Below are 22,597 nucleotides of genomic sequence, written 5' to 3' on the forward strand. Positions count from 1 at the left end.
CGAACGTATACCAGATGGGTTAGTCGCGGCCAGTGAGTAGGGGGTTGCTTTGACACAAAGTATCACTGTACCGACCAGATTTTGAACGAAACTCGCTATGGCAACCCTCTTCGTGATGTCTTGCTTCGTCCTCTTTGTATCGCCATCATGCTGACCGAGAGACATGTTATACACTTGATCCGTCAGTTCGCTTTACTTCACTAGTCTTTGGTGGCCGTCTTCAATATCGCTTAAACAACAAAGCCTGGACTGAGCATCAGTCTGAGGAAGTGATAGCTAAACATTTATTCCTTTTCTAGCCCATTATGAACCTGCACACAAAGTATCGTAAAGTCATAAATGGTCCCATTGTAGGCGACCGAGTCATAATTCCTTATATCGCTGTGTGAGTGGATGTGATAGAACCATCTCAGGCACGTCGGCGTGACCAATGCAATGCGGGCTCTAGACCTGATGCTTCATCTGGCGCCGCAGAGGCAGAGGATCGGTACATTAATCTTTCATCGCTGGCCTGAGGTAGCATTGCGCTACGATCCGTGTCTTCATAGATTGGTCCAAAGTTACCCCTAGCTGGTCGAAAATGATCTTGATTGCCTCCCATTTGCTGGCCACTCATTGACTCTGAATCGTAACTGAATCTTCGGAGGTTCTCCGGTTTGGGTGGTGGTCGAGGTGGAGGAATGGCCGACTCGTGTGCTGCTCCACGTCTCGAGCTGCTTGGGAATTGTTGTTGCATATTTGGACCTTGCTGATGTTCATACCCAGCCTCATCACCATACCCAGGACGAAGGCCGGATGTCTCTCTCCGTGGAGGTACATAGTCGTGTCTACCGTAGCTCTGGCGAGGCCGGCTTGGAGGCGCTTCATTCCTCCGCAGCAAAAGAGGCTGTGCCGCCGCTGGCGGCTCGCGTTGACTAGCCCGCAAGAAATTCTCCTTGGCTCGCTCATCAGCATCGACGCCGTAGATGTCTCTCAGGTATTCGGAGAATCCAAGGTACGCATTGGCGACTTTCTCGAAATGCTTGACTTCCAAATTGATAACGGCCTGGCTGTCTTCAGGAGTTTCATCATCGCCGCCCTGAGCTTCGAACTCGGCCAGTGCTGCTGCCGTGTGACAAGCATTCCGTATCTGGCGACCGTTCCAGCGCGCCTTTGGGTATTCGTGCCAGTATTCGCTTGCGAATACAGCAATGGAAGTATCTTTGACGTTAATCTTACGCCCTGACTTGGCCATCTTCTTTTTGATCCGATTGATATTGAGGTCAAATATTGCCTCAGTTGCTTCCTTGCTCAGTGGTGGATAGTATAGACTCATGTGAATACGGGAGGCAAATGCTTCATCGAAGTCACCAACCCTGTTGGTAGTCAAGAACAACACTCCTGAGTAGTATTCCAGGATTCTCAAGAAAACTGCTCATTGTTAGTAGTCGTCCAGTAATAGATTCTAAGGAGGCATATGTACCAGATACCAGTCCGTTTCGCAGCATATCCGTGGGTGTCCTTGCAGCTAAAAAGACGTCGGCTTCGTCTAGCAGCAGGATGCAGCCCCATCGGTTGGCAAGAGAAAAGTTCTGATCTAAGGCTTTCTCGACGTCTGACGCCCAGACCCCAAGATCTCCTAGTGAATGATTAACACCAGGTTTTGAATTTGTGAATGTATGAAACCCACCGCATGTTATCTGAAATAATGGCTTTTGGAAGTATTCTGCAACACATTCTGTGATGGTCATTTAGCTATGTTCTCATAAGGAATAGGCAATAGCTAACCTGCAGTGGTGGTTTTCCCTACCCCCGGGGCACCGTGAAGCAGAATAACAAGACCCTTCCCTACGGTCAAGGTTAATACCATGTTTTTCAAATTTGAGGGGCCGCACTAACCTTTACCGCGCACTATATCAGAATAATCATCTTCCTCGGTGCTTGCTTGCTTGTCCCTGAAATGCTGTGCGATCAGTGATTTGACCATTGGCTTATGACCATCAGGCAACACGAGTTGGTCGAACGCGTGTTCGCGTTCTCTCTGAGCCCCAGGGCCGGTTGAACCTAGGCCCCTATACCGCTCTATAGACGTCAAATGAGTGACATCAAGCTCTCCTGCGTGGGAAGGTAGTCAGACCTGCACAAAAAAGGTCGCCCCCGAGTGAGTTGGCTGATATACTTACTCCATTTCCTGCTTCGCATGACAAATGCCCAAATGCGACGCGTCATTATGACAAATTCCCATTCCTTAATAGAATTGTCTCCAATCTGTGCTTCCGTCCGAGGACGCGGCTGTATCGCAAGTGGCCACATGACAGAGCGATTCTGTGGCATCAGCGTGGCGAAGTGATCCTCGGAAAGGTTTTGGTCAATGTACCTGTCCTCCATTACGGCTTGATCTCTGCAACAGGAACCGAAACATGGTTCGTCTCTGCGCGGATGGCCGAATGAATGGCCAACCATGTTTTCAATTCTAGGTCGAACGTCTCGCGTGCTGCCCGCCGCCATTTGTAACGCAGAGTAAGCCTCTTCGAAGTCCACCACAACTTGACTGTCGATCTCATCCCGACGGTCGACCGTAGGTCCCTGGTAATGCATATGCAATACAGTGGTGGAATGAAAGAATTTGGAGCCCCTTGCGATCAGTCTTTCACGGAGCTCTCCACGGAGTGGGTAGACAGGCAACGAGTTGACAGATCTCAAACCATCAAAACTACCAATCCTGAATTGCGATTGAACAGGTCCTAATTCTGTGCCATTGAAATCAATCATTATGCAGGAGATGGTCACGGGATACTGTTCATCACGCGAACCGCGATGGCTGATCGCTCTGTGGCCAGCACCATCCACGGACATAATCTTGTAGGCTTGCTGCGCCGCCTCATTATAAACCTCGTCTCCGGGCTGGAAGACGAACCACAAATCTGCAAACGAGACTTTCTGGCATTCTATGCTCCTCAGAAAATGCACGTATGGGTTTAGAGTTCCTTCAATGAATTCCATCAGGCATTCTAGATGTCTGGTTGCTTCTTCGTCGACATCTGTAAACCCGGTACTGCTCGTCGCATTACTGCCGGAAGTGGTCGGCCTTAGCTCTTCATCGGCGGCAGTGCTCTTGGAAGCCGATACGACAGTTTCTGTTGCATTTTCCTGGTGGCCTTGTTGCGTCCCCAAATTGTCCAACTTGGCCTTCGAGCTGAGGTAGTAGCTTTGGAGCTCATTCCGGTGATAGTACAAGAACCTGAACGGCCTGACGATGACTGCCGATCTATATTGATTTAACCGCGCATTTGCAGTGTGTACCAGCTCACGAATCAAGGGCCTGGAATTGATTCGGATTCGCTCTGGGAGCTGAGGCCTTTGGGAAGTCTTGTGTGCGTGGTCTTCCCTTGGTTTCTCAAGCGGCTGGGGTGCTTTCAGATTTCTCGGCTGTGCCGCTCCTGACTTTCCTGGACCTGGTGCATGGGGTACAGGCTCGTCCGCCAATACGTCGATGGCGAAAACCCGCTCGACAGGCAGATTGTAGTCTTCCCACGCTACGTAGTTCAGCGCTGGCTCTATATTTTGTTTATTTTGCCGTTCGGATGAGGCCCAGGAGTCCCGACGACTTTTATGCACCGGGGGCGGGCGCGGTAGATCATCTTCCAAGTCTGTCTCGTAGTCGTCGTATCCTTCTGGTACATAACTAGGTCGAACAGCTCTAGGGTACCCTTGAAATCTCTGTGCTAGATTTCTGACTGGACGTTCATTCTTCTGCATCAGTTGCCCCTCGAAAAAGGCCATCCTCAATTCCAGGTCGCGCACTTTGTCTCGCAGTGCGCCTTCGCTCGACTCCTTGACTATGATTTCTGGTCAGTAATAGAGATCGAATATTGCATATCATATAGTGTCTTGCCATTTACAGCCGAGGGTGGTTTTGTTGGATTCTCCGCATCCTCCATATCGTCCTCGCCTTCTCGCGATTCTCCAGCCGTTCTTACTGGCATCGACTTGTAGTGATCCAAAACCTTGCTTGTTTCCTCAAGGGAATTTGATTTTGGTACCTCCCCGCTAGGTGCCATCTCGGAGAAGGAATCGTCCATATCGACTCTTGGTGAGTACATGTAGAAGGCAGCTTATTTCCAGGCTTTAAGAGAGGAGACGACCTTTGTCTCACTTCCGGGTAGACAGTGCAGTGTGTGAAAGAGGGGTAAGTATCACGCAATTGGCTCGCTACGGCAGATACAGGATTAGGTAGATCATTATCTCTTCCAAAATATCGCATTGGCACCCAAAGACAGCTCTGGTCAGAGCAACCGCATTTTCTCCCCATCAACTCTTTGGAGGCGGTCTGATTAGACATGGATTCGACACTTGATCATAGTACGAAGAATGTATCGCCGTATCAACAACGCAGAGTCGATGCGACCACTCCTCGGGGATTAAACCGCTATTCCCTCGCGGTTGATTTCATAGACAACCGCCTGGTCGCTAATTGTGAAGAGTTCAAAAACGCGCCGACTACATTTGACCCAGACTCCGGGCGTTATGTACCTCTGAGGAGGAAATCAACGACAGAGACCGCTATTTCAGAGAAGCCACCGACTACCCAACAACTGACCAGACCCGAAGTTACCCGATCGCTCCAATCTGCCCCGAATGAGATGTCATTTTGGGCCTTCATTCTCCCCTCGGCCATGAACGAGCTCCAATCTGGGCGCCCAAACGAACCCAGGGGACGTGCAGATTCCCCTTACAGTATTCGCTGGCTCAAAACCTGGAATGAAGTTTACGAAGTACTTCAGCGTGCGCGTGATGCGTATGAAGATTCGAAAGGCTTTCGACGTGGCTTTGTGAAGGGTTTCCGAAAAGTGGCCAGCAACTCGCAGCTACTGAAAGGTGCCGCCAAGCTGGTTCCCGAGTTTTCTTTCGCATCACCAGTGCGTGGTGCACTGGAAATTATCGCGATTGTAATTACCCTCTTATATCATTTGATTACAATATTTGATTACACAACTATATCGCCCTTGGGAGTATGAATACTAATTAGCATAGGCCGCACATCGAAGCCTACAGGTGCGCGAGACTGTGACTCGTTGCCTAGATGACCTTGGAAATCGGCTAGGGGATATAGAGGCGTATTTAGCTACCTTTCCTGGCGATGAGAACATAATGAGTGCCTCCGTCCTCTTGGTAACAGCCATTCTGAGAGCCATCGAAGACGTTATTGGGTACTACATTACCAACGCAGGTACGCGTTCCTCTTTTATTATTCTGACTCAATGTGCTTTGTTCTGAAGGTATCGGGACAGGACTTAAGGCATTTTCCGCCCTTTTCAATGGCCAAGAGTACCAGAAGTCTCTCCATGAAGCACTGGATCAGATCGCTACATCTAGCCAGACATTACTGCACCAGGCCAGCAACTCCGATATGTGGCAGAATCGAAAAGCTCTTGAATCCACACAAGAAAGTCAGACCAACCCCTTTCCAGCTGGCTGTTTCCTGACTGACATCCCTCACACAAGACTCTATTCGAACACACCGTATTGACGACAGAACGCAACGAATGGCGGATACCCAGAACGAGATGATGTCACTATTGGCGGAGTTTGAACGCAAGTTGCTGAATGAAAAGCGGCAACAATGTAAGACAGTCCCCGTCTGAAGATGAAACTATACCTATGGACTAACCAATACTAGACGAAATCGAGAGATTGAAGCAACAGAACACACAACTACATGCCCAAGTCAACTACTACCTTGCCCGCGCTCCTTCGCCCGCATCACAGTATACCCTCGAGACGCGGATCTGTCTAGGCGATATCCAGACTTTGCTGAAGATGCCTGATTGCATAGAAGATAGGGACATGTCGCAAATCATCAAGAAGAAAGAGTTAGTGCCCAACAAGGACAGAGCAAGAGCTGAGCTGGTACTCCAGATGGCCCAATTTCGAGAATGGGTCGTCTCGACGTCGTCATGCGAACTCCTCATCCACGGCGACTTTCAGGGTACGCACTACACCTCCGGCCTCTCTGTGTTCTGTTGTTACTTCCTACAAGCCCTGGAGGGGTCAAGCCAGTGGGCGAAGCTGGCTTTCTTCTGTGGTAGCCATCTTGGGGACGATGCCTATGCCGGTGGCTGTTCGTTGATCCGGAGCTTCATCTCGCAACTGTTAAGACAAGAACAACAATTCGACACCAGCCAGCTGTCGGTCCATGTCGACCTCGACTTGGTAGAAAGAGGCGACGTTCGGGAGCTGTGCGAACTCTTCAGATGGCTTCTCTGTAACATGCGCGGCGACTCAGTGATGGTACTCTTTGCGATCATCGATGGTTTGAAGTACTATGAGCGAGACGAATACATCGGTGACATGGAGGTGGTGTTAAGATACTTGCTGGATCTAGCTCAAGATCCATCGCTGCCTTGCGTTTTCAAACTTCTGCTCACGAGCCCAAGTCCGACTACTGTGATTCGCCAGGTTATCGACCCGATGTTCATTCTGTCCATGGCGTCGATCCCTCGGACAGCAAGAGTTGCTAATGAAGCTCGGGTCACAAGGGAGACCAGTGATGTGGTTCAGGGGATTCTGCCTTAAGAGATTTAGCTTCCTGTAGCAGAGTATTGATAATTTCGAACTCCCTGATTCCTGTGGCAAATGGAGATTAAGACAGGCCAGGCATCAAACTATGTCGCAAGACATCCCTTACTCTTATTCATGTACGCTAACACGAACAATAACTACAAGACAAGACTTGCGGCCCCTTAATGCTAGCCATTGTCCAATCAAGTCGCGAATTAAACACGAAATTCGGTCTTCAAGCAGGTCTCATCGAATAACACAGCATCACGCCTGAAGCCCTGAATATGAGTAGATTATCTTCTCTGGCTGGCGTATCCATCATCTGGACAGACAACCTCTCACGCCACCTGCTTCTCTCGAAAACCGGACAGAAGCACTGTCTCGATCTTCTTGCATTGCCCTGCGCTCTGCAAGGCCGCACACCAGAAGACATCCACAAAACAGGCCTCTTACCGTCGCTGGTCTATGAGGTACAGTCCACCTACGCGAACCTCTTTAACCCCGCTCACATGTCCTCTATACACAGCGCGCTGGTGAAGTACACGGGATTTCGATACCTGCTGGTGCGTGGGCTGCGCATCGTGGCGCTTCCGGGCCCGCGAGATCAAGGCGCTGTCTCGGGAGCCCTCCAGGAAGCGAGGAGCGCCTGGGTGGAGTGCCCAGATCCCGTATGACCCGGAAATCGAAGTCCTCATGAGTCAGGAGGCAACGTCTTGGAATCAGGTCGAGTTCTGCGATCTGTGGCCGCGCATCCTTGAGCTCGATCATCACCTCCAAGCGGCGCGGCCATGGAATTTTTGGATTCTATTTCGAGACAACCGGGACACTGTTCAATACTGGACTTTCCTGTAAGTCCCAAGGCCCCTTGCAAATCTGTCATAGCAACTAACAGCATGTGCCCTAGTTTTGGTACCATCATTCTGTTCCTTACCGTCGTGCAAGTCGCTCTGGGGGCTGCCCAAGTAGCAGGATCAGGTTAGAGTCAGAGTTCACAGTAATAATCAAAACACTGCGGCTATAGCAAAAAGCCGAATCGTATTATCTGAACTCCTAATGTATGACTTCTCGTTCTGGTGCTACACACGAACGCTTCTCATGCTGTTCATGATAACCTCCTTCATAAACCCAGATCGTTCCAAATTTGTTCTGCTTAATCCTTAGACGTCTTTTGACGCTTGGGAGGTCTCTCGTCACTCTGGTCCTCCTCAACCACGATCGAGCGGCAGGTGAATACCAATCGAGCAATGCCTTGGTGCTCGACCATGTGTTGATAGAACTTATTGAGGCTCGGACCGACCTGGATCATGACCGCACCAGTGCCTGGAAGCGGCATCTCCAGAATCGATCTTGGCTTGGGCGCCTTGCCTTTCTTTTTGCTATTGACAACTTCACGGAACCTCTCGCGATAGGTCCGCTCCGTGATTTCACCCGAGTCTCGCTTGCTTTGAAGATCACGCTTCTTGTCCTCGTTCACGCAGCCCGGAAGGATCTCGTCGTAATCGTAGTGATCTCCGACTTTTCCGAGCAAGGATCGGCTGGTCATGGCAAAACTCATCATCCCCAGTCCGCCGAATGAGGTGGAGGCAACAACTAGGCCGACGCCTCTCTCGCCGTCGCTGTGCCAGTTTATACAGGAAGCGGCATGTCCAGAATCGACTTGTGTGTCTTGGACGGTGGCTTGATGCTGTCCACGAGCTTCCTGAACTTTGAGCGATAGGTCTGCTCGGTGATTCACCCCGAGTCTCGTTTTTCTTAAAGTAGTATTAGGGGCTGCTCAGGTAGCGGAATAGGATATTCGCAAGAATGAATGGTGGTTTCGTATGAGGTCTTGAATAGTAGCTATAGCGCTGTCTCATGCTTAATCCAATCTCTAAACCGTTTGATCCGTTTCTCCCCCTGATTCAAATCATTCCTCAGACCTCTTGCGCTTTTTTCCCTTCTTCTGGTGTTCCTCGTGCTCGATAAAACGGCCGGTTAATACCATGCGAGCGATCCCTTCATTGTCCACCCTGTGCTCAAATCGCTGATTCAGAGTCGCGCCTCTCTGAATCATAATAGCACCCGTGCCTGGTAGAGGGATCGTGAGGATCTCCGTCTTTCCCGAGGGAGCCTTGATCGTGTCGACGAGCTCGCGGAACTTCTCTCGGTACTTCTCCTCATCGTACACCCCGTCCTCCCTCTTCTTCATCAGAGCCCGTTTCTTCTCTTCCTCAAGACACCCAGGCAGAATGGTGTCGTACAGGTAGACGTTACGCGATTTGCCGACCATGTGGAATTTGTCCATGGCAAAGCTCATTGTCGCTTTTCCGCCATATGAGGTAGAGGCCACGATGGGGCCGACACCATTCTCTCCGTCTTTGTGCCACCCCATGGACATATTGGGGTAGTTGGCGATGGCGAGCACTTCGGTGAAGACCGGGGTTTCGCGCACTATCTCGGAGATGGCCGATACCATCTCGTCCTTGACATCTCGAATCACCGCTGAGGCATCGTCGAAATCAGTCGTGTTTGTAGTCATCTTGGCGTTGTACGGCTCGCCGTAATTGTGCGCCATGAATCGGGTCAACTGTCTGACAACCTTCCCGGAGCCGGCAGGGCAGCGCTTCACGGGTATCGTCCCATCCTGCATACCTGCCCAGAGCTTTCCGAACCTGTTCCTGGAGCCGTCGGGGCAATTGATGACGAGATCTTTCGGGATGAGGAGCCAGACTTCGTTCACGTCATCGAGCATGAACATGTGAGTCACGTATCCAGGGTGACAGTGTTCGTCTTTCATGACGAAATGCTTGACATGATCAGCTTTAGAAAGACCCGGGACAAGTAAGTCTTCGGTGAAGTGTTCCCATTCCTCCGAACCGAGCTCCTCCAGGCTGAAGTCCGGCATCCCGTAAGGGAAGATATGGCCACATTTGCGGCACTCGAGACGGTTCCAGAACACCCGTTGGTTAAATCGCTTGCAACGCTCACAGAACCAGCCTTTCCAGTTGACCCGGTCCTTCCTGTCCTTGCAGGCCGCAAACTGGGCAACTATATCTTCCTTGGTCAACTGCTGAGGGGGATCCGGCAGCAGTTCAAGGGAGCTTTCTGGTACTTCTCTCATGTCTTCACGAGCGGCCAGATAACCCTCATCGTAACCATGAGTGGGTTGCAGATTGCGACTTGGAGCATTGTCGGTCGTTTTGCACAAGTGATAACCGCAAATGGCCGGACAGTTCTTGTACCTGACGACCAGGGCTTCTTTGCACGTCTCGCACTCACCCTGTGCTTGTGTTAGTTATATAGCTCCGGTAACCCACCTAGACATCAACATAAACTGAGTTGGAAGATGGACTACTCACCTGGTTGGGGTCGGTAGTGGCAATGCCTTGGCTGGGGTTGAAGCGGTCAATCTTCTCGAGTTTGACCATTATGTACTTCTTACTGTCCTTCCACATTATCCAGTAATCTGTAATGAGGAATGGCCCCAGTATTACGTACTCTTCCCCCTCCATCTCGACCCCAATCTCTACGAGGTCTGGATGGTCGTACCGCATGACCACACCGACAGGCCTCCGACTCAGAGACGTGGCCCGGGCATATTTGACGCGGTCTTGGAACGTCTGAGTCTCGTTACCTGGAAGGCTCGCCAGGCGGGTCACGACCAGGCCGTCTCGGACACAGTCAATGCCGCGGTCGCCGTAAATCCGGACGCCAGTGATGAAGAAATCCGAAGTGGCCACACCACCTTCGTTATTCGTCCACCAAGACGTGCCTTCTAACGCCTCGGTGATGGAGTTGGCAAAGCCAACCACCATCGTGCTCTGAGGCTGAGTCACGCTTGAAGAAGACATTATGATTCTGATGTTGATGTTAGTAGAGACTCGGAAAAAAAAAAGAATGAGATAAAGGTTGGAAAAGAGAGGTTGTGCTAGGGTAGGAGGAGTTAAGTCTCGTGATTTGCGATTCCAGTGTTGTTGATGTTTGTAGGGGAGGGAAGAGCAACACCAGTCCTGTATCATTGATCTCGAGGATGACTGAGATCAATTCGAACAAGAGAACTCAAAGAAAGACGGAAGAGTATGATGTACTGAGACTGACGTACGATTCTGGTCCAAGACAACCTGGGCTAGAACTGGGGAAAAAAGAGTAATGATATCAACTTTTCTTCGTTGATATGAAGGATGATTGGGAAGGATTTCAACAAGAGCAGTCGAAAAATTGGAAGAAGAGTATGATGCATGTGGAAGTGAAATGTCATTCCGTCCCAAGTCGTGTTGTGGTGCGTACATGTATACTTACCAGGTCTGCTGGTACTTAGGCCAGGAACAGGGAAAACACGGACGGGGAAAATAAGGGAAGGTGATTGAGAGGTCTCACAGCAAACCAGATGACGATGATGTCAGGCTTGGGGCTGCTAGGAAGGGTGTTTGCGAGATGAGATAGGTGGATTGAGGTCTTGTACTGTGTAGAGTCAGACTTACCTAATTTGGTTTTCGTGTTGTGACTGGCAACACGATCAATAGAAGACGGAAGAGTGATGGTTGAGGTATGTGGAAGTAGAAAAAAGAAGATGATCAACAAGAGTAGTTGCTGCCAACAAGAGAGAAAGAGAGAGAGAGAGAGAGAGAGAGCGTGTGTGTATGTGAGAGTGAGTGGTTGTTGCTGAAGGAAAAGAGATACGTTGTTGTCGACAAGAGGATGAAGGTGGCAGTTGCTGACGCGCAAGAGAGAAGCTGTTGCTGACGAAAGGGTGTGTGAGGTTGTCAAGTCTGTAAAGATGAGTCACAAAGTTAGTGGGCTGGTCTGGTGCGGTCATTTATTTGTGCTGGGCCTGGCCTCGAGATCACCTCCCCCGTATTCAACCGCCGAGATCACCCTAGATCCTTCCGGAGGTAAATATGGGCCCCACTCGGCGATCAGTCGGTGGCCCCGGCTTTTCCACCTTCCAGCCAGTCTTTTTTCCCCATAGCAGGTCGACTACAGTCACCTTGGAGAGTCAAGAGTGATTTGCAGAGGGAGGAGGTGAAATATTTGGGTGTCAAGTAGAGTTCCGTCTCAAGTCGAGATCTATGTAGACTTACCAGGGGCTGTTGACTTTTCGATCAAATGTTGACGATGAAGAGGAAAAGAAAAGAATTCATGTCTTCAAGACGAGAAGTGTTGCTTGCTTACATGCAGATTGTTCAGCGTGTGTGAATACTAGGCCGGAGGGGCTAATGGTGTTGCGCCGGCGAGGGGTCAGAGAGGGACCCGCATATATGATTTTCACCGGGGGCAACCACCGGAGAGCACCGGCCCCTGCCCCGTAACTCCCGGAATTTGCCTTCTCTTTCCCAGGAGAAACCCCCGAAACTATGGGCCCTGCCCCGGAACAGCGCCTGAAAATATTGGCTCCTGCCCGGAGCAGCCCACTATTGTGTTTTCTTTAAGGTAAATCTAGTAACTAGATATCTACACATCCTAAGAAGATGTTTAAACCGTTGAAACAAAGACGTGGAATATTCAATAGATAAAACAGTTGTACATGATTATATACGTTACTTTGAGAAGATGCAAGGCTTAGCGTTGAGGAGAGGCCGATGGGGTGACCAGGTAGGTCCTGTAATCCTCTTTTCCAGCGCCACGACAGTGGCAAATATTTGAGCATTTTGGTGAGTACCCGAGTACTACGGGGGTACGTATGGAGGGTTAATCGAGACGAACCGGTGCACTTGCTTGTTTACGACAAAAGTCAAAGATGAAGACTTGAGGACATGCCTACGCTCGGCGAATAAATATCGGACGCCTTGCAGGGCAAATTATCAGGCACTACTAGCCTTCGTCAAAGAGACAAAAGGATCAGAGTGAAGAGTGTAAAGTAGACTGTGATACAAGCAGAAGGCTCATCACCACCAAGCAACAATTACTAAGTAGATATGATCTAATTCCGGCGGGAATCATGTCAAATCCAGGGTCAGCTCAAGGGTAGGTGCGGTCTGAGACACTTTGGTAGCCCCCTTCGAGAGCACGTACCTCATTTTCCCCTGCTGAGATAGAATGTCTCACATGAAGACTTCCAGGACAGTTCTATCTATGTTTCTGAATGAAGCACCATGCAGGAAAGGAAATGCAATGCAATGTAGACTTCATTTACATACGACGATAGAGAGAAGCTCTCAGCTATATATCCACGACCATGTCTAGACAGAGGGCGCTCCAGTTGACTCATTGTCTATCTACCAAGTGGCTGAATCACTCCCCTTGTTTGTCTACGCATGCTTTTCGCGATGTTTTCCCCTAGCAAGACACACGCAAAACCACCAACCAGCTCACATTTGTCCAAGGTCACATGAAGAAGGGAAACAGGTAGCAAAATGGCAACATGGTGACTGTACTGCTAAGGCAAACTGCCACCGCCTCATGAGTCAACGGCTGCCGTTTCAAGCATTGCTCTACCAGAATTATCAGGTTGGGTAACACTCGCAATGGCACACCCTTACGTCATATCATTGCTCCACGACACACGGCCGCCTTACTCTGATGATCTAGTAAAGGGGTCTTGCACTTTCCCTCTTCAGCTGCATAGACAGCAGGTGATCGTACGTTACGGGGGAAGAGAGAATGAAAACCGCAAGACGAGATGAATAGGCCTAGCAGTTATGGCGGTCCTTGCCAACCTTGACATACCAGTCGTCGCCGTAGCTGCCGCGCGCATGGGCCTCGCCGCTGAAGTAACCCATCATGGTGGAGAGGTTTTTGTCGATGGATTCGTAGCAGGTGTGGTGGACAGATCTGGCCGCCTGCACAACAAGGTCCCAGTTCGGGAGTGCCTTCGCAGTTTTGGACTGGAGCTACAAGTTAGTAAATCGTGGGCGCAGGCTGGTCATGGCTACTACGCAAAGATCGAAAAACAAAAGAAAAAGAAAGAAAAGAAGAAGAAAAAAAAAAAAGGAAAGAGGCAAGAAACCGGTTCTCCCTCAGACCCAAAGACAGACCCAAATGGAAGAAACTGTCGGAAAGAAACGAGTACCCCAGGAAATAGAATGGAACTCACGCTACCGCACAGCCATATCGCCGCGTGATAGGAGCAGCTGACCCGGCTGCAGCCCTCGCTGTATGTGGGTTGATCTAGGGGGACAGTCTCGAGGTAATGTATGCCCTCACGGATGTCAATGGCATTGGCCTTGGCCCGTGGGGCTTTATTGCAGTGCCGGACGTCGAACGAACCGTCTTCTCGACTCTGCAACTCTTTGACGGCGGTCTGGTTGATGCGCTGCTGTTCCGAGTCCGTATTGGGCTCCAACCCAGATGCAGACGAAGGCGAAGGGGCCACTGTCGTGTCGGGTAGTCTGTATTCCGGGATGCACCTCGCCGGGGTGGCTACGGCCACCAGGAGCGCGATGAACGGAGAGGAGCGCATGATTGAGGGTCTTAGTGGGCGGGGGCAACGAAAGAGACCTAAGGGCAGCCGTGAGTAGCGAGCGTTCTGAGTCTGTGTCTCTGGTAGAAGTCAGGACAGATGGAAAAAGAGAGGAGTTCGTACTTATGTAACCCTCATGATACACTCGACGGGGAAACGGAGCGAAACTCCATCATGGTCCCCTTCCCTTTCGTAATCCTGGGCGCTATCTTCATGACGATAAGTGAGTGTGTTGGAGCATGTTTGAGAGGTTTAAAGGCGAGGCGAACGTTCTCCAGGGAGCGAAACTTGACAGCATGTGTACCAAACTGAAGGGCGTACTTCACAAATGCTAGACTGTCCTGGGAGATGCGCTAGCGGCTTGGCAGGGGGTTGGGAGACCTACCGTGGTGGACGACGACGACAAGACTCCACTGTCCTCAGTCTGATTCTCTCGGAACGGCCTCTTGCATCATATTCGGCGGGGTAGCTGTGGTGACTCCCCTTGTTACACGAGATTTGGGTGGCAGAGGGCGGTTGTTTTTGTTGTTTTGCTCGTCTTCAGGGGCACTGGCGCGGATGAGGACAGTTCGTAGCTTCTCAAGGGAGCATCAGGACATGTTGCACTGGTCTTTCTGTCTTCCATAGGTTCTAGATTATCGTTGACATACATTAACTTCCAACAAACAAGTATTATGGATCTTTCACACAAGGCTGCATTGTGCCTTCAGTCCCTTGAGGGAAGCTTCAGCGTGTCTTGGGCTGGCTAAGTACCAAAACCCCCCATTGAAGTGTGAGTACAGCTGGCTGAGGGCTAGCAGGCTAGACGAACCCGCGGGACTTTCTGTTGTGCCTAACGATGGCAAAGGCGTTTTCAGTTCCAAATTTAACTCTGCCGTTTTTTCTGGCTGTGTTGTAGCACTTGCAGTAGTCTTAACTCCAAGGATTGTACTCGTGGAAGGGACCTTGGGGACCGGGGCGAACTACGAAATCATGGATAGAAACTGGAAGCCTCGAAACTTGCATACATAGAAAAGCCAGTAAATAGCATATGGGGATCAATATTCGAGCCACTTCGGATGCATGATACCCCAACACACTGTAAGACATGTTGGCCTGAAATCTCTGATAGTAGCCATTAATATCCTGCCCCTTTCTCAAGGGTATCGGCGACATTGATGTCTTTCTGTGGTATATGTAGTCCTCAAGGGGGTTTGACTTCTTCCACGATATCTTGTGATGAGTCTGCAGTCAAAGGCCAGCAAGCCTGAGGGCGACTTGCAAGAACATGCTATGTCACTGCCAGGAAATATGATTACTTGCCCACTCTGGGCCAACTTGAAAAGAAACTTTGTTTTGGTACCCGACGTCAGGCCCAGTGGCTCCTTCGTGGCCCGGTCACTTCCATGTTGAATTATTGCTTGACTCTACTTGTGCCATTTTACCTTGGGCTGTACCTCATGTAGGTAACTAGTGGGTTGTGCGTTGCTTAGAGTGATCTGACCGGCCTTTAGACCGCCTGGAAGACCGCCTGTAAAGGAAGCTGTTAGACCACCAGAAGGACCGCCTAGCGTCTGCTGCCCAAGGAATCACAGCTCCTTAGCACTCTGCTTGCCTAAATAGATCATCTTGATCATCAATGACTTATGGACCCCGCACTTTTCACTCACCAATGTTTTGTTGAGGGACAAGAGAAAAATTGCCAAAGGTTGAAATCCACTTCAGTGCTCAACCTTTCTTCTTCGCTTAACATATCACCAACCATCCTTACCTAATATTTTCACACTCGTGTCACTGGAGATAACAAGTTCATCTTTGAGCCAACCCATTAACACGTACCTACATACTGTCACTCTGTCAAGGCATATCGTCTGGACATTACCTGACCAAACATCTCGCAGACTTCAGCACACTTCGCCACGGACAGCATCGCTCAACCCGCCTAGGAGGGTCGCTAACTATTATGCTCATAAGGGAGAACAATACTCCCGGTATGCCGCGAGCGGCTTCCCTGGCTGCACGTTGGACGTGACGCCGCGTGCAGTTTCCCCGTATGTACGTAAGTTGCACCCGCCTTGATATGCCGTTAGTTTGAACATCAAGTTTTCCGCGCTCTGAGGACCCTCTGGCACACTCCATCCTGTGTTGAGTCCCTCACGCGGTGGCTGTCCCCAACTTGTCGTCCGGGACAATCATCCCCGCCATGCCTTCCGTTGACACCAAGTCATACACCGACGAGAGAGAGAGAGGAAGAGAAGAAGTGTGCTTCTGGTTGAGTGTGGCCTTGATGCCGTATGCAGCTTCCCCGACTGGGCGTAAACTGTCACCCCGCGAGTAGCTTCCCCGGCTACCAGATTGTCTTTTGCAATGCGCTTTGTTCCTGGCGCTGTTCCACTGGCCTCCAGAGCCATTCCCGAGACAGCCCAACTTTATGAGACTGTACTGATCACTACACGAGACATGTTTACTGACAACCATCTTCTGTCTCTAGGGCTTCGGCGGCGTTCCGGAAGAGAACAACGTCACTGCTCTGCTGGTACGATCAACCCATGCTGGATGGGCCAGAGGGTGGGTTGAAATGACGCTCGAACAGGCATGCCCACCAGGTGTAAGTTCATCCGCCTGGCAACTTCACGTATTTGAACCTAATGTCTTCCAGCCAACAGGACTTGCAGAGCTCCGCGCCCAAAGGAGGCACTGGGTTCACACCCCGCTCAGCATGCTGTGAGCAACAACCCGTTCAAGCCCGAAGTTCTTCCTCTTCCTGTCGATGAACATTGGGTTCGATACCAGCCACAGCTAGCAAAAACAAAAGCTCGGTGAACAATTCAACGCTTACCAAATTCTGCTTCGGTATGATATGGAGAGCCGACATCGAAGGATCACAAAGCGACGTCGAAGTTCGCTTGCACGAACCTCGTCAAGATGGATGAGAAGGAAAAGGGCTCGGCCCTGCAAGTTTTCATGGTGTCTGGAGAAGGAGCATCAACTACCACATCAGGTCGAAATTGAGGCGGGCACGTCCGACTCACAGAGGACTGGTACGTACTATCTGTGAGTCCTTTGTTTCTGCTAGGGTCGAATGGCATCGGATCAAGATTAACAAGACAGAAGTAGAAGAGCGCTGAGTGGCAGTCCTCTTACATCAACGATGGTGTCAACCGCGGCCATTACGACATTCGTTGTTGTTGTGCTCAGGGACTTTTCGCTCCATTTTAGGAAAAGAATTTGGAATGGCCAATCTGACAGGGCTCCTTCCATCAACAACCCTAGAAGGTCAAAGGTGCTTCCTAGAAGGAGGCTTCGGCCAATCGCTGCAGGGCATTGGCCGGTAGCATTCAGGGACTTTTCCTCCCCACCACTCTGTGGATCGAGAAAGTCGTCCACGGAGTGGTGGGAAGGGCCCGTCTCGGTGCCTCGGTGGGAGGACATGCGGGCGAGCCGCACATTCGAGTTCGACATGCCCGCTCCAAGGTCGGGCCGATTGGCAAGCCCATTCACCTCAAAACTTCGGAAGAGGACCTCTCTAACGGAGCGAGGGATGACAAATCCCTTAAGAAGAGGCCAAGCAGATTTCGCATGAACGCACTGAACCTCTTCCGCAGGCACATGGGCAGCTGGCAAACCTGGCAAGCCCTTTTCATTTCAGGATGGGCCAATCTAGTAGGCATCCTTCCACCCTGTACGGTGGCCGCTCGTCGAGAACCCATGACCCCAGGACCGAGCCCGATGAGAACGATACGCGGATTACCACCAAGAACTTCAAGCTCGAGGGCAGGGAGATGAAAACGGACTACTGCCGCAGACCGTACCACTACGAACATGAGCTCCCCCGCGCCTTCACTCACAGAGTGCACGTGCTTGTGGACCTACGCCGGCCTCGGGTTGCGATTTCTGCCCGACATGCCGGAAGATCCGCGCCGAACTCTGGAAGGAAGGGGGCGACACGTACGTCCGATGGAGTAAGGAGCGTATCGTGTCCAGCAGAGACCAGATCGAGACGTACAGCCCAGCCTAGAACATGTTCAAGAAGTACATGGAGCAGAAATCGAGACAGGCCAGCTTTCATCAGTACATAAGCCATATGTCACCGAGGATTCCCAGGTCGTCACAGATCCTAGTACTGATCCGGCTGAAGGAATGCAGGATAACCACCAAGACCGAAGGCGGCATGCCCGACACTACCGGCGACTCAGCCTCCGCTCCTGCGATTCCCGTCAACGGCAGGCGAGGTGCTACCAAGAGTACCCAGACCTGCCAGTAAGCGCTTCAACAAGAAGCGCAGTGACGAGACTGACGACGAGGACGAGGATATGCTCAAGCTCGAGAAGGAGATCAAGATCAAACGCATCCCGCCCTACGACCGTTGGGTCAGTAGAGTCTGGCTGCAATCTCGGGGCGTTTGATCGCGCCAAGTTCCGCACGGTGTCTGGTTGTCTTCGATCCCCTAACTTTCGTCCCTGATCAATGAAAACATCACCGGGATCTTGATGAAGTCTACATTTGCGCGTCGACGAATGTACGAAAACTCCCTGGAGGAGGTGCCGCTCTTCTACCGCCTAACTGTCCCTACTAATCAGTACGGCGGCCCTAGAAACCAACACGCCTTACGAATGTTCCAAGATCGCAGATGCTTTGGAGATGCAGAAGTTCCGCCGCCGGACCGTGCGGACATCCAGCAAGCAAAGCCACTCAATCATTAGATTGAACACATAGTCGTCGGACAAGGTGACATTGGGACGGCATTCTCCCTCCTGGAGACGGGAGTATGTGACGCCTACCTTGACCGGAACGGACAGAGGAACCATGTCAAGCGCGGATGCGTTGGAGACGCAAAAGTTCCCCCGGGTCATGTGGTCATCCGGCAGCCAAAGCCACTCAATCAATAGATTGAAATTGTGACATTGGGACGTCATTCTACCTCTTGGAGACATGAGAGTGTGACGCCTACCTTGACCGGGAAGGCCCAGAGAAACCATGGGAGAGTGGACGGGATCCCTAGTATTCAGCAGGATATGGTCGTGGGTGTTGAAGGCTACCTGATACAGGGGAGATACGCCTAGGTGGCGGCAGAGGCGTTTCTCACCTGTACCGAGAATGATTGGAGTGGCGCGTGACGCACGAAACTTGGTGGACTGTTTCTAGTGTTAGCCTCTCAATCGATTACCGCAAGAGATGGCAACATGGAACAGACTAATACATCTTTTCATTAACATGCTCTGAGAGTTGTAAGTCCAGCTTCTTTTCAAGATATCCCTGATACACCAGCATTCTCAATGGCCGAGAATAGCCCATTGTGCTATTGTTTGGACCCTATGCATGACCCTCTCTCGTACTTGACTAATGATGCATTGGGACAGACAGTCTTCAGCCAGGGGCCCGACCACACCATCCAGAACCAGTACCACGAGCGCCAGGACCAAATCATACAGCCACCGGACCAGCTGGTACATGCGATGGAGCAGCGAGCGCATCGTGCCCCAGCCGCAAGCGCTATTAGCAAACCCAAGAGCGCCATTCTCGATACCGATCTTCGCCTAGATTTCTCATATCTTGTGCCTCTTTGGGGACGATGCGAGTATTCTCGGCTGTTGGTTTCAGCCGTTGGAGGGCAGAGACCAGGTCGAGATGCACAGCCGCATCCAGGACGCGTTCAAGGACGTGGAGCAGAAGGCGAGACAGGCCAGCTTCACCCAGGGGCCGAGTCCCTGATTATTCGCTTTACCTCATAAAACTGAACACAACAGTGCTATCCTGAGGGAATCTCTGGACCACACGGTCCAGAACCAAGGGGCCGCGGCTTTCGTGGCCAACTCGTCGAGCACGGCAGAAAGGTCCGCTGCCTAATGCCTCCCCATGCCGGTCCGGCGGTCGAGCACGGCAGAAAGGTCCGCTGCCATATGCCTCCCCGTGCCGATCGTCGGACCGCCGAGAACGAAGTCTGCAACGCCGTAATCAGCAACACGCGACACGACATCAGCAGCCACATCAGCCGCCAGCACGAGGAACGGGCCCATTACCGAGACACCAAGAAGAACCCGAACAACCCTTGGGTCTGCCCTTGTGGCGACGTGCCCCGGAGGGAATGCCATCCAACACTGTCGGCCCTATTCCCAGACTCAGTCGGAAGTCCACTTCCAAGGTGTTCAATGACTTCTCTCTGGAGACCCTAGTCGGCATAGTTTATGGTTAAGACTACGACCCCCTCTTACAACCCAAGTGAACGGACAGACGGTATCGGACGCACTGGATGCCGCCACCGCCGCTAAGGGCGAGCCCGAGGCCGATCACGAGAAGCCTCACCCGTTGGCTGCTGCCGCTTATTGGTACAGTTACTCCCCTATCTGCCCACCATTGAGAAGTACGCATCTGAGGGCGAGTACATGCTCATCGAGGCCACGTTCGCCAAGGAGCAAATCGAGCTCAAGAAGGAGAAGGACCCCAAGCGCGAGGGAGCTGAGTCCCTCTACAGCGCATCACGCGGGCCAAGCTGGCTCACGCCTGCGACACGCAAGACCTGCTCCACTTGAGCGTCGCCGTCGCCACCCGCGGCGGGGCCGCCTATACGCACCCAACATCTTTTGGAATGGCGGCGATGATATGACCGGGTACTACGAGTAAGTCCACCACTCACCACATAAGCAAGGGTTCCATTCAATTATACAAACAGAAAGACTAACCGGCAATCAATTGTATCACAGGTGACTCCGTGACGAGTACTACGACGGCGACATGCCCGAGATTGTTCGGCGAGAAAACGCCTTCCGCCCCTTCGTTAGAGCATACGAGAACTGGCGCGAGAAGAACGCCCAAAGTCGGATCGACCCTCGGAGTCGAATCAGCCCTGTGGTAGCAGACGGAGCTGGCAAACCTCAAGCTCCTCCTCTCTCACTTTCCCTGTCTGGTGTGCTGGTTGCTCCAAGACAATCCTTCTGGGCGCCGAGGATGTGTCACGATCGGTCCGAATGTGGTGGAAGGAGAGAACCCACAATACCGCCGCCGCGGTGAGAGCCGAAATGGTTTGTGGCCTGTACTGTGGCCTATTGGGGTGGGCCGGACGGAGGCGCCGCGGGAGGAAGGGGAGGATGTCGAGAAGCCGAAGGAGAAGCCGAAGGAGAAGCCGAAGGAGAAGGACGAGCTGAAGCAGGAGCTGGACGACCTCGCGGACGAGTATTCTTAAAAGAAACAGCTTAATTAATCTACGTTCGAAATAGGTTTTGATAAAACTGATTAAGAGCAAGTTTGATAATTAATGATATTTTGTGCCGCTCGAACATACCCAGACGTCAAAGCTTTCCTGAAGAACCAGACCCCCTCCCGATTCAGTGAGTGCTTGGGGGCTATGAAAGTGTTATACTTTCATGCAAAACAAGTTGGTATTAATGTCCAATTCCCCATTATCCATGAATACGGTACGTCATGACCACCCTAGGCAGTACCACGAGCCTATTACAGAACACCGCCAAAGACATCCTCCACACCGTACTCCGGGTACACTGCGGTATCCACTGCACAGGTATCCTTATAAGCCTCCAGCAGCTCCGGGATGGAGTGGAAAAGCTGCGCCGTGTAGGCGATCTCGATCGTGTACTTCCAGCGCCAGGGCACCTCGTCGCCCGCGCCGATCTCGCGACAAAGCAGCACATACGCGTTCCCCGGGTACCCGTGCCCGCAGCACCAGCCGCCTGCGACCTCGAGGTCGTCCGTCACGCTGTCGAGGCAGGCGGCATTGGCCAGCTGCTCGGGTTCCTCGATCAGCGTCGGCGGCCCGTCCTCCATGCTCCAGAACGGGATGCCCTTCTGCTCCTGCTCGGGCGCGAGACCGGGGCCGTGCAGGCAGTCGACCTGCTCCGCCACCACGAGCAGCTCGGCCGGGAAGGCGATGTCGTCCCGGACGGAGGGGAGGCAGTGCGCCTTCAAATACGCCTCCATCTCGGCGACGTACTCCGTCCGCTTTTGGCGCCGCGCCTCCTCGCTCGTTTTGGGTGAGCGGCACGTCCCGTCCAGGCCGAGCTGGGGCGCGACGGCGTCGTAGTGTGTGAGGAGGTCCGCGGGGCGCTCGAGGGTCAGGCCGCCCGCCAGCGGGCGGTCGAGGTCGTGGCCGGTGAAGTGCGCGAGGAACTCCATGCGCTCGAAGGCGATGCCCTCCTCGTCGACGGCTTCGAGGTCGCTGTCGTCGGCGGCCTCTTCCTCTTCGGGCGCCACGGCGGCCTCGGCGAGGGGGACGTACTGTTCGAGGGCGTAGCGGTTGCGGGCGGCGACGTGGTGGCGGTAGGTGGCGAGGGCTTCGAGGATCTCGTCCCGGTTGCGGACGGTGTTGTCTATCATTTTCGTTGGCCTTGATGTTGTCACTGTGTAGCTAGCTAATTCTAATATCTGGTGGATGAGATGAAATGAAGAGAAGAGAGGTGTTGGGAACTCGAAGCTTTGGGATTTGATAGCGGTGCTCTCTTTTTATATGGCATATTGGCTGCTGATACGTTCGCTTGAGCAGATGCACGTCTGATCATGGTGATCATGGTGTGAACTGTAGGCAGCAGTGACCCCTGTCGATGTTGCATAATTGCCTATTATGGACTGTACACTGTATGTACATCCCACGTATCCCTGCTCATTCTCGGCCCGGTACCCCGGGTTAAGTAACATAATATATGCTGTCGCTCAGTAGGCGACAGCAAACTACGGGAAATAGTTACTGTA

General features: G+C 51.9%; 10 protein-coding genes across 10 annotated transcripts; 5 read left to right on the forward strand and 5 right to left on the reverse strand.

Annotated features, from left to right (window-relative positions):
- Window positions 1-409: 409 nt before the first annotated feature.
- Window positions 410-4,061, reverse strand: PG985_014431 (uncharacterized protein; the record flags this gene model as incomplete). The annotated part of the gene is made up of 7 exons (XM_066834197.1): window positions 410-1,410; window positions 1,463-1,618; window positions 1,670-1,717; window positions 1,768-1,827; window positions 1,879-2,094; window positions 2,163-3,699; window positions 3,882-4,061. The coding sequence occupies 7 exons, from the start codon at window positions 4,059-4,061 to the stop codon at window positions 410-412; spliced, it is 3,198 nt and encodes a 1,065-aa protein (XP_066678937.1).
- Window positions 4,062-4,319: 258 nt separating this feature from the next.
- Window positions 4,320-6,555, forward strand: PG985_014432 (uncharacterized protein; the record flags this gene model as incomplete). Its single annotated transcript, XM_066834198.1, has 5 exons — window positions 4,320-4,898; window positions 5,014-5,209; window positions 5,259-5,429; window positions 5,485-5,604; window positions 5,660-6,555. The coding sequence occupies 5 exons, from the start codon at window positions 4,320-4,322 to the stop codon at window positions 6,553-6,555; spliced, it is 1,962 nt and encodes a 653-aa protein (XP_066678938.1).
- A 269-nt stretch (window positions 6,556-6,824) lies between these two features.
- Window positions 6,825-7,520, forward strand: PG985_014433 (uncharacterized protein; the record flags this gene model as incomplete). Its single annotated transcript, XM_066834199.1, has 3 exons — window positions 6,825-7,208; window positions 7,264-7,388; window positions 7,445-7,520. 3 exons carry the CDS (start codon window positions 6,825-6,827, stop codon window positions 7,518-7,520), a joined length of 585 nt encoding a protein of 194 aa, XP_066678939.1.
- Window positions 7,521-7,690: 170 nt separating this feature from the next.
- Window positions 7,691-8,083, reverse strand: PG985_014434 (uncharacterized protein; the record flags this gene model as incomplete). Its single annotated transcript, XM_066834200.1, has 1 exon — window positions 7,691-8,083. The coding sequence occupies one exon, from the start codon at window positions 8,081-8,083 to the stop codon at window positions 7,691-7,693; it is 393 nt and encodes a 130-aa protein (XP_066678940.1).
- Window positions 8,084-8,446: 363 nt separating this feature from the next.
- PG985_014435 (uncharacterized protein) lies at window positions 8,447-10,370 on the reverse strand (the record flags this gene model as incomplete). The annotated part of the gene is made up of 2 exons (XM_066834201.1): window positions 8,447-9,799; window positions 9,879-10,370. The coding sequence occupies 2 exons, from the start codon at window positions 10,368-10,370 to the stop codon at window positions 8,447-8,449; spliced, it is 1,845 nt and encodes a 614-aa protein (XP_066678941.1).
- A 2,778-nt stretch (window positions 10,371-13,148) lies between these two features.
- On the reverse strand, window positions 13,149-13,918 carry PG985_014436 (uncharacterized protein; the record flags this gene model as incomplete). Its single annotated transcript, XM_066834202.1, has 2 exons — window positions 13,149-13,343; window positions 13,553-13,918. 2 exons carry the CDS (start codon window positions 13,916-13,918, stop codon window positions 13,149-13,151), a joined length of 561 nt encoding a protein of 186 aa, XP_066678942.1.
- A 3,629-nt stretch (window positions 13,919-17,547) lies between these two features.
- On the forward strand, window positions 17,548-19,609 carry PG985_014437 (uncharacterized protein; the record flags this gene model as incomplete). The annotated part of the gene is made up of 4 exons (XM_066834203.1): window positions 17,548-17,845; window positions 18,125-18,267; window positions 19,258-19,344; window positions 19,499-19,609. 4 exons carry the CDS (start codon window positions 17,548-17,550, stop codon window positions 19,607-19,609), a joined length of 639 nt encoding a protein of 212 aa, XP_066678943.1.
- A 134-nt stretch (window positions 19,610-19,743) lies between these two features.
- Window positions 19,744-20,427, forward strand: PG985_014438 (uncharacterized protein; the record flags this gene model as incomplete). The annotated part of the gene is made up of 2 exons (XM_066834204.1): window positions 19,744-19,950; window positions 20,230-20,427. 2 exons carry the CDS (start codon window positions 19,744-19,746, stop codon window positions 20,425-20,427), a joined length of 405 nt encoding a protein of 134 aa, XP_066678944.1.
- Window positions 20,428-20,629: 202 nt separating this feature from the next.
- PG985_014439 (uncharacterized protein) lies at window positions 20,630-21,077 on the forward strand (the record flags this gene model as incomplete). The annotated part of the gene is made up of 2 exons (XM_066834205.1): window positions 20,630-20,801; window positions 20,842-21,077. The coding sequence occupies 2 exons, from the start codon at window positions 20,630-20,632 to the stop codon at window positions 21,075-21,077; spliced, it is 408 nt and encodes a 135-aa protein (XP_066678945.1).
- A 269-nt stretch (window positions 21,078-21,346) lies between these two features.
- Window positions 21,347-22,225, reverse strand: PG985_014440 (uncharacterized protein; the record flags this gene model as incomplete). The annotated part of the gene is made up of 1 exon (XM_066834206.1): window positions 21,347-22,225. One exon carries the CDS (start codon window positions 22,223-22,225, stop codon window positions 21,347-21,349), a length of 879 nt encoding a protein of 292 aa, XP_066678946.1.
- Between the last annotated feature and the right edge of the window lie 372 nt (window positions 22,226-22,597).

The sequence above is a fragment of the Apiospora marii genome (genome assembly GCF_038362585.1).
Source record: "Apiospora marii strain CBS 49790 chromosome Unknown utg000011l_segment0_segment0, whole genome shotgun sequence".
NCBI classification, from domain to species: Eukaryota; Fungi; Ascomycota; class Sordariomycetes; order Amphisphaeriales; family Apiosporaceae; genus Apiospora; species Apiospora marii.